This window comes from Enoplosus armatus, chromosome 18, assembly GCF_043641665.1.
Source record: "Enoplosus armatus isolate fEnoArm2 chromosome 18, fEnoArm2.hap1, whole genome shotgun sequence".
NCBI classification, from domain to species: Eukaryota; Metazoa; Chordata; class Actinopteri; order Centrarchiformes; family Enoplosidae; genus Enoplosus; species Enoplosus armatus.
This window is the reverse complement of record NC_092197.1, coordinates 11020264-11030728: the sequence shown is the minus strand read 5'-3', so window position 1 is coordinate 11030728 and position 10465 is coordinate 11020264. Positions and strand designations below refer to the sequence as shown.

At 40.9% G+C, this 10465-nt stretch overlaps 1 protein-coding gene across 1 annotated transcript; it reads right to left on the bottom strand.

The window, feature by feature from the left end:
* Positions 1–2467: 2467 nt before the first annotated feature.
* On the bottom strand, positions 2468–10121 carry ggt1b (gamma-glutamyltransferase 1b). The gene is made up of 12 exons (XM_070924713.1): positions 9955–10121; positions 9555–9685; positions 9322–9411; positions 8876–9068; positions 8612–8772; positions 8009–8158; positions 4913–5049; positions 4039–4226; positions 3816–3943; positions 3293–3405; positions 3051–3164; positions 2468–2614 (listed from the first exon to the last, which is right to left on the bottom strand). The coding sequence occupies exons 1-12, from the start codon at positions 10119–10121 to the stop codon at positions 2468–2470; spliced, it is 1719 nt and encodes a 572-aa protein (XP_070780814.1).
* Positions 10122–10465: the final 344 nt, after the last annotated feature.

The following is a 10465-nucleotide window of genomic DNA, read 5'->3' as shown; positions in this document are numbered from 1 at the left end:
CCTGAATCCCAGTGGTGACAGTGAGCAGCAACAGCTGTACAGTTGTTATCGGGTCATTATAGGCCATTGCACTCTGGGTTGCGGGAAATTACTGTAAGTTATTAAGTAGGACTGTTTGTCCCTGAGGTATTATTCTTATGTTTGAACAGCTTCTTCCTGCTTTCTCTCTGTTTGTTGTCACCCCATATTAACAGTCCTGATAAATTATGCTTTAGATTAATTGATTAGTTTTGGTTGATATGTTCAGTGGATATTTCCTTGATTAAGAGTTCAGTCGTTAGTTATTACTGTAGACTTCACATATCATATCTTTGATGGACAACAACACGAGGAAACACTGCTAATGATTTACAAAGTGCTTCATAAATAAGTAGGAATTGCTCACATTTATGACTGACACAGTGTGAACATCGTGTTTCTCCAGTAAAATGAATGACTTCAACATTTCCAGGAACCTCTGCTCTCAAAAAACCTGAATGATGGTAAAGCTATCCTTTAAAATAATATCCGCTGTCTTGTGCTTTTCTTAATAACATGAAATGATGATGTGACATGTAAATGGATTGGACATCAATGTTCAAAATTAATTTCAGAGTGAGGCACTTTCAAGGTCATAACCAGCAATACAGTGCATCCGGAAAGTATTCACAGCGCTTCACTTTTTCCACATTTTGTTATGTTGCAGCCTTATACCAAAATGGATTAAATTCATTTTTTTCCTCAAAATTCTACACACAACACCCCATAATGACAACGTGAAAAAAGTTTATTTGAGATTTTTGCAAATTTATTAAAAATAAAAAACCTGAGAAATCACATGTACATAAGTATTCACAGCCTTTGCTCAATACTTTGTTGATGCACCTTTGGCAGCAATTACAGCCTCAAGTCTTTTTGAATATGATGCCACAAGCTTGGCACACCTATCTTTGGGCAGTTTCACCCATTCCTCTTTGCAGCACCTCTCAAGCTCCATCAGGTTGGATGGGAAGCGTCGGTGCACAGCCATTTTCAGATCTCTCCAGAGATGTTCAATCGGATTCAAGTCTGGGCTCTGGCTGGGCCACTCAAGGACATTCACAGAGTTGTCCTGAAGCCACTCCTTTGATATCTTGGCTGTGTGCTTAGGGTCGTTGTCCTGCTGAAAGATAAACCGTCACCCCAGTCTGAGGTCAAGAGCGCTCTGGAGCAGGTTTTCATCCAGGATGTCTCTGTACTTTGCTGCATTCATCTTTCCCTCTATCCTGACTAGTCTCCCAGTTCCTGCCGCTGAAAAACATCCCCACAGCATGATGCTGCCACCACCATGCTTCACTGTAGGGATGGTATTGGCCTGGTGATGAGCGGTGCCTGGTTTCCTCCAAACGTGACGCCTGGCATTCACACCAAAGAGTTCAATCTTTGTCTCATCAGACCAGAGAATTTTGTTTCTCATGGTCTGAGAGTCCTTCAGGTGCCTTTTGGCAAACTCCAGGCAGGCTGCTATGTGCCTTTTACTAAGGAGTGGCTTCCGTCTGGCCACTCTACCATACAGGCCTGATTGGTGGATTGCTGCAGAGATGGTTGTCCTTCTGGAAGGTTCTCCTCTCTCCACAGAGGAACTCTGGAGCTCTGACAGAGTGACCATCGGGTTCTTGGTCACCTCCCTGACTAAGGCCCTTCTCCCCCGATTACTCAGTTTAGATGGCCGGCCAGCTCTAGGAAGAGTCCTGGTGGTTCCGAACTTCTTCCACTTACGGATGATGGAGGCCACTGTGCTCATTGGGACCTTCAAAGCAGCAGAAATTTTTCTGTAACCTTCCCCAGATTTGTGCCTCGAGACAATCCTGTCTCGGAGGTCTACAGACAATTCCTTTGACTTCATGCTTGGTTTGTGCTCTGACATGCACTGTCAACTGTGGGACCTTATATAGACAGGTGTGTGCCTTTCCAAATCATGTCCAATCAACTGAATTTACCACAGGTGGACTCCAATTAAGCTGCAGAAACATCTCAAGGATGATCAGTGGAAACAGGATGCACCTGAGCTCAATTTTGAGCTTCATGGCAAAGGCTGTGAATACTTATGTACATGTGATTTCTTAGTTTTTTATTTTTAATAAATTTGCAAAAATTTCAAAAAAACTTTTTTCACATTGTCATTATGGGGTGTTGTGTGTAGAATTTTGAGGAAAAAAATTAATTTAATCCATTTTGGAATAAGGGTGTAACATAACAAAATGTGGAAAAAGTGAAGCGCCGTGAATACTTTCCGGATGCACTGTAAGTCAATGTTCTGCTATCTGAGTTGCGTGTTATGAAGTATATGAACATTATTCTAACTTAATGAGAGAACAATTGGTGCCCAAGACAGCTGACAATGGTCCCTGGTTCTTTATCAAGTCTCTAATCTCTCAGCTTGTACCACTGGTGTCAAGGTTCACACAGTTACAGTGTCTCTGCATAATCAGGAGGTGTGTTTATGACCTCAGTATCCTGCGGCGTACGCCCACTTGCGAGGATCTGACTGAGCGTGGAGTCCGTCATCATGTCGAACCACCGCCTGCACCACAGCCCCTGTTGATTTGAGGAACTTTGTCTCATGGTTCTTTAATGCCAAACCAGCCAGGACGTTCTGTGAACAGGAACACATATGAAGACACTATGCAAACCAAGGACAGTTTCATAAAGGCAATTGACGCCCATTTTAACAATTTATGTTGAGTGTTCTACATATATATACATAGGAAGTGATGTGGATTCTTTCTATTTATTTCCCTCAATTTTCCCTCAACCTTTTTGTGATCAGAGGCAACCAAGATAATATGGCTGTTTTTATTGCCATACCACAAATTAGAGTATTACCATACCAGTGCTGAAATATTTTTCTCCTTGTTACATTACACTCAACCCTGAAGGTAAATATAATGAACAGTGTCCCTGGTGCCAATCTTGACTGAGGTATGAGGGCTCAGTGTTAGCTGGGCTTTTGGTTGAAGGATTGTGTCCCTACACACCACACCACCCTGCTATTAGTCACGTATATCAGTATTGTTTGCTGTGACACTCACTTTGTCAAAGTCAGGCTCCGCTACAGTGGCATTGGGACTCAGCTGGTTGTGGAGCCTTGGATCTGACACAGCTTTATTCAGATCATAGCTGAAGAACAGTGCATTCAGAATCACCTATAAAACAGCAAACACTTCAGCCAACAATAACTTATAACAGCCAAGAGGTAACTAACTAGTTAGTCTACTTAATGATAGTGCACTTAATTCATTAATACAGCTTTTGACTGTGGCTTGTGTCTGACCTGAGCGATAGAAGTTGTGATTTTCGTTCCTCCCGAGCCTCCAACCACCATCTTAACGTTGTTGTTTTTGTCAAAGAGGATGGTTGGACACATAGAAGACATTGGCCTCTTTCCTTTTAACAAAATTTAAGGGTAATTTACGTTAACAAGGTCAAATGAAACAAGTGTATGTTCTTTGAAAAGGTATTCCCCCCCATTTCGTGTTTTATTGTCTCACAACATTGAGTAAAAGTAGATTTAACATGGCTTTAAATTTGTAATTAATCCACATAAAATCTAATTTGATTTAATGTTGTAAGACAATAAACAATGAAACCTCTAAGGGGGGGAAGACATTTGATCCACTAATGCACTTAATGCACATAGCCAAAAACATAATGCACAGTATCAAAAAGGGCAGGTCAACTTCTATATTACAATTTTACTGGTTTTGAGAACCCTTAAGTGTGTTTCAGTGTGTGTGTGTGTGTGTGTGTGTGTGTGTGTGTGTGTGTGTTTATGTGTGTGTTGGTCTTAATCTAACCTGGCCTGATGAAGTTGTTGGGTGAAGGAGGCACTCCAAAGCCGTTTGTGATGAACGGGGAGCTGAAGTCATCCATCTCATTGTTGAGAAGTATCCCTGTTGATCTTGACATGACTTTGGAGCCCAAACTGAAGGAAAACAATAACCATTAAGATATCAGGGGAGTTACAGGCGCAAGGCCGATTCACTGACATTGGTTAAAAAAAGACTAGGGAGGTCATACAATTGGTTGATGGTGCTGGTGGCGGCCACAGCACTTCCGTCCTCTGCTACTACGGAAAGGTGTGCGGTCCCGTGGTTTTCAGGCAGGTAAAACTCTGGCTCGTAGTAGTTCATGTGATGTGTGGTGTCATCTGTGATCTTTTCACGCAGGTCATCGGCATAATAACTTGAAGTCATATTCTGGATGAGCTTTGGAAGAGAAAGAGGGACATGAAAATATTTCATAATACCAAATATTTAGGGCATTGTTTAGTGTTGATTATGTTCTGGGGAATTATATAGGAAATAATAAAGTCTTCCTTGTTTTTAATTATGTCTCTGTGTGTGCTCTGAAAGTGCCCAGCTTAGCCCAAGTCACTAATGCCTATGGGATAAAGTAGTAGAGATAGATTTTTCCAAAGATGAACAGCTTGTCAGACTATATTACATGTGATAATTTAGGTATTCACTCTACAAAGTCACAACTATTAGGAAAGAAAACATTACATTATTCTTAATCACATTGCACTCTACAGCAGGTGAATATGAATACATGGTACCTTGCACTAAAGCATGATTTTGATAGTTGTATTTATGCACTCACAGCTAATATTTTGGTTTAATATTGAAAAAGTCAACAGTAACTTGAAGCATGAGACAAGATCAAGTTTACTTTTTTAACATTTAACCGAAACTACAATCTTTCTGTAACATTAAAGCGTAACTTAACACCCCTTGACAATCTTGTCTTTGCTGACCTCCGGTGGTTTGACTTGTCACCTTGCTGCAGTGATGCACAGGTGTACTCCAGAACATCATGACATCACTGTGGGTGTGGTTAAAGGTGCAAGACAGTACGTCAATTAAGCTGGGTGTGATCACTGGTGAAACCTTACATCTGTGATGTTGAGAAACTTCGGATCTCCAAGTAAGGTCCTCTTTGCATAAGCGAAACGAAAGGCCTCCACGATGCGATGGTAGGTGAGGATCCTTTTCTCAGTGCTTGTCATACTATCTGAGGTGAAGTTGTATCCTGTAGAAAATACAACAATCATCAGTGCCTTGATTTAAACCACAGCCTCACTCAAATAGGAAAGGAAATAGCTAAATGGACTTGATCCAGCCTGTTCCTGTGTTTTTATTGAGTCTAAAAGCTGCTGTGACCAGACCATGGGTATTAGCCTGAGCTGACAGCCACAGAGGGGAACCGAAGGAAGGCTGAGGGAACCGGAGAGTTTTGGTTTGATGGGTTTCAGCTGTCGGACAGAGGCAGGAGTCACGGTAAATCAGCAGGATGAAAGTTTTGGGCCGTCACTGAAATGTGTGCGAGAAGCCTCCACCACTCGACTGTGTCCAATTAGAGGTAAATTGGTGAGATTAGTGTTAGTGTGTGAAGCAGGGGGCCGCAGTGAGTGGGTGGCCAGTCAGAGGAAAGGAAAGGTTCAGAGAGATTAATTACTTTAGAAGGAAATTTCTCATCTAATCCTCAGTGGCAGACGCTGTCACTGTAGTGAAAAGTAGCAGAGAGACAGTGTCTCCAACACGGACAGTTTTCTGCTATGACCAGCCAACAGGCGAAAGTTCAATCAGACAGATTACAGTGTTCACAGAAATGATATATCATTATATGATGAAAATGATGATAGGCCAGATTTAGCAGTGATTTGATTAGTAACATGTTCATGAACTTTGCTGCTCAGACTCTGAGCCTCTCAGGTGTGAAGACACAGACAGCGATTATCTGTGGATCTTCATAACTTCAATCAAACAAAAGCTCTTCTGTCAGGGTTACAGAGTTGCTCTCTCAGTGGTTTTACCTTCATTCTCGAAAATGGACGAAGTTGAATGTAAACTTGATATTGTTTTAGTAGTTTATTGCTTTATGATTTTCTGAGGCACCATCTGTTAGTGTTGCAGTATCAATAATCTAAGTCCTCATTACACACAGCAAAAATTGTTTGTCAGTGTCTTCCAAAACTACCCACGTGACCGTTACGTTTATAAGACATTTTTCTCATCCGTCACGTCTACGGTAAAAGGAATAGACATTTGGGAAATACACTTATTCGCTGTGCGGTTGGTTATGTGCTGGATTTTTCCTCGGCCACAAGATATAACATGTTTATTAATGCGTTTTAGATGTGTTTTTTTTATTCCCTTTCGACAGAACCAAGCTAGCTGTTTCCCCTTTTTTCCAGTCTTTATGCTAAGCTAAGTCAGCGGTCTGCTAGCAGTAGCTTCATAACTAGTGTACATGCATGTGAGCGGTGTCAATCTTTCGTTGAAATTTTCCTTCAAGGTTGACCTAAGGGAAGTGAGGTTTACTATGTTCACCATCCAAGTAACATTTGCTAATTAGCACTTAATGACTCTGAGAATGTTTGTGTAGTTTTACAGGTATTTGGTAATAAACCAAAGTACTGGACAAATTAAAATTTTGACCTCATGATGGCACTAGATGAAAAATCAGGGGAAAAGCAAATTTACTATAAACCATCCAATGGGGAGCATGAATTCAGTCCCGTAGACAGAGGAAACCTCTTGGACAGGCTTCTGACTTTCCTTGGCAGGCCCTGTATTTGTTTTGTTTTGGGGTTTTCGTTACTCATTTAAAGTGATGGGAGTAAAAAGAAATATTATCGATATTTCCATTTAATTTGAACAATAATTCTACAATCGATTGAGGGTTGAGGCTGCTGCAGTTGCTGCATTATGATCCTTATGCAAGATTCACAATCTTTTCTGCTTGTGATTTTCTTGCTAAACTAATTTATGCATGCAATTCATTTGTAATTTAGCCAATAAAACCACAGCATTACAGTTACACTTAGTGACATTTTATGCAAAAGACATCCATAATGCCCCTGCAACAGAGCAAATCACATCTTAACAGGACCATGTGACGTCATGTCAGCCAAACAATATGACAATATAAAAACGGCATAGTTAGCTATCAAAATTACTACACTGACAGGACAGAGTCATCACTTGTGACAAAACCGTACATTTTAAGTGCTGCTGTTGGTTGATTTGAAATGTATTTTGATCATGCTGGAGAGGATGTCTGAATCCAGTCCAAACCTTTCTGCCAGAACAGATCAATACAGACAAATTACTATAAAACACTTTACATATATACTTTACACTTATTATAGGAAACCATCTGGACAGCTCGCACTGCTCGTACCAATTAAAACAAGTGGGTGACGGACCTTAAGAGTGGTGTGTAAAGTGATAGTAATAAACAAGTCATACTTCTCACAGCTGTGGCTGAGAGAAACGCGTCGGTGTGGAATTTCACCAGGACCAGCTGCGCCTTACATGCAGTAATCAGCAGCAGTCGGTCAAAACTTTCCTCAGTACTCACAATGACTTTTCACACATTGCAGTGGATACAACAGTCAGGTGCCCATATGAACACTGAAACAGGTCCTCCTGTTCATACTGGCTGTTAAAAGATCATTTCTTAATATGTTTTCAATGTTCTGTGCAAAAATGTATTCAAAGCTTCCTAATGCGCTTTCAATGTAAGCATTACTTACACTGAAAGCGCATTAGGAGGCAATCTTCTAATGGCCATGAAGTAAAACCTCTTTCAGTATTTACATGGGCACCTGACTCTAGTTTTAAGATGGACTTGAAAAATTATGAAGACATCGCTTAAGATACATTGTCTGGGAACCGTTAATATCTATATGGCGATCCATGTACTAAATGTTGAGATATTTCCGTCCGGATGTCATGTTACTACGTTGTAAAACACAGATCTACATTTCAAATGTGGATCTGCGTTTTAGAAAGTAGTTCAACATGTCAAGTCTTAAGTAACTTAAAGTCAACAAAGCCTTTTTATTTTAAGAGCAGATTTACTGTACAGTAGATCAAGATGCTGGAGTCTTTTCTGACAGAGTGACTGGCAAAGTGAAGGCAGCTCACATTAAAGCACATTCTCTCCCACTCAGACTGTTTTTGGACTAGGCATCAAGGCTTACCATTCAAGATGTTTAATATCAGCGAGAGCACAGGGCCGCTAGCGGGGGCATTGGGAACAGCCAAGGTATACTCCCCCACATTCACCCTTAAAGGGTATTCATCCAAGACAGGCACATAATCCTCCAGATCCTCCATTGTGATGATGCCGCCTAAACATGGATTGACACACAGTGTGAGTGCACACAGCACTGGAAATACAAATCCTCCTAACCATGAAAATTAGCTGTGCAGAGAGAGGAGCATGTTAGTATGTCCTTGTGTGTGACATTAATGTGCTTCATGGACACAGAAACATGATCTAATCCTCAGAAATAGCAGTTTGGGTTGTAAAATAAAGTCTAGATTAAAAGGATGACTCCGTTTTGCGATTTTTTCACTATAAATGACAAAAGTGGAAACTTGCTATTGCTACTATTTATAGAAGGCTTGTTCATCTTTTTGCTGGGATTTTGAAGTTTATTCAATTTAACATAGTAAGTGCAGCTTCCCTGATGTTCTGACCTGATGAGGAACAAGACAAACAAAGAATGTGACTGCAGACTGTTTGGTTGTACAGTCTATCGACTTTCCTAACTCAAATAAAACAAAAACAAATGCATCACCTGCTTCCTGAATATCTGCCACAAGGCTCTGAGCCAGTTGTCCCTGATAGAAAGCATCAGGACCATCATTGGCTATTTTCCTATAGGTTTCTGCAAGCCTGGTAAATTTGATGGTGTCTTTTTCTTTTAGGACGTCACCGTCTTCCCCACAAAACACTTCACTGAAATAGAGGGGAAAGAAAAATATTTAAGATGGTGATGAATGTTTTAAGTGACTTTCAAATAATCAGACAATGGATTTTATACTACATAGGTTCCTCTCACCACAGGGCTTTGTCCTTGATGATGGTTTTCTTGTGACTGGACAGAGCAGAGGCAAGTGCCCGGCCCAAAGGGAAACCCTTTTCTGCTAGATGAATGCTCGGCTGGAACAAGTCTTTCCAAGGCAGTTTGCCATGCCGTCGGTGTGCCATCTCATAACCTCGAATCTCCCCTGGCACAGCAATAGACAACCCACCTACACCAAGGACACAAAGACTCATATTATTGCCTCATAAGTTATTCAGACATTATGTTAGGGCACTGGTACACATACTTCTGTGGGATTTGTTTTCCCAAAAGACCAAAAACTTGTGCTGTTTTTTTATTTCTGAGCTCTGTCAACCTCTCTTTTGTCTGTCACTATCACAAGGCCATCCTCTTTCAGAATAACATTAACTACAGCTCCCCTCAGCTCATTTCTATGTCTGATTGCGCCGGTTAAACATTACCTTTCTGGGATAAATCTGTACTGTTCCCGAACATGTTCTCTGTTGCATTACGTGGTGCCGTCTCTCTGGCATCAATGGTCTCAACCGTCCCTGTGTATGAGTCACACATCAGGAAATGCATTTAGGATCCACATGATCAGGACGTTGTATGGGTTTGTTGTGTCAGTGGAGAAGGTAAACAACAGGAGACTTGTGGTGGCGGTGATGCTGATGATGTTAGAGTAAAGGTGTACCAGTTGTTGCGTTGTAGATGGTGAAGAAAAGCCCTCCTCCGATGCCCATACTGTGAGCGTTCATAAGTCCAACACACAGTAAAGCAGCTATAGAGGCATCTACTGCAGACCCCCCTTTCATCAGTATGTCTCTGTGATAAAATTGATTAAAACACACACAGGGAGGGAAGGGGTGGGGGATTAGTTTTTACACTTAAGATCTTAAGACCCTGTGTTGGCAAAGACATAAATAAATTAAATAAAGCAGGTTCAGGGATTTGCATGTATGCTAAAGTCGTGTGTGTGTGTGTGTGTGCATGGGTATGGCCGTATGTGCAAGCAATGTTTATACTTCTATGAGTGTGTTTACAGCAGAGCAATAACCCCGTCCTGAAGGACGCTTCGGTGCATAAGCTCTCACCTGCCGACCTCTGAACACGGCCCAGCATCTGCTGCCACGGCTGCCTTCAAGTACACCTGCTCACCCGGTTGCTTCGTTCTCTCCACACCAAAGAAGACGCCCACAAAAGTGGCGGCAGACACCAACAGTAGCAACGCCAGTGCCACAATTATTGTCTTGTTGATCATTTTTATTGCTCAGGAACAATAAATACTTGCCTGTCAAGACAAAAACATGATTTGTCTTTTAAAATTTGTGAAAATGCGCTTGCAAAGAGGTGCACTTTGTAAAATCAGAAACAAGAAAACCACTGTAAACCCAAATTACACATCATATACATCAAAAGGATTAATAATTAATAATAATACAGCTTTAAATATTGCATTAATGTTGCATTTCAATTATATAAAAAGGTTATAGCTATCCAGCCAATCCTTTAGACTTAATTGATTTTCTTTTTAGAATAACAGCATTCAAAACACCCTGATGAAAGCTGTTTGCTGAAATGTTGAAGTCTTAATAGTCATATAAA

Coding starts and splice junctions, on each gene's coding strand:
- ggt1b (XM_070924713.1), bottom strand. CDS start 10,121: ATGATCAACAAGACAATAATTGTGGCACTGGCGTTGCTACTGTTGGTG. Junction 9,686..9,954: donor CCGTGTTCAGAGGTCGGCAG/GTGAGAGCTTAT, acceptor ATTTTATCACAG/AGACATACTGATGAAAGGGG. Junction 9,069..9,321: donor TACAGATTTATCCCAGAAAG/GTAATGTTTAAC, acceptor TCCTTGGTGTAG/GTGGGTTGTCTATTGCTGTG.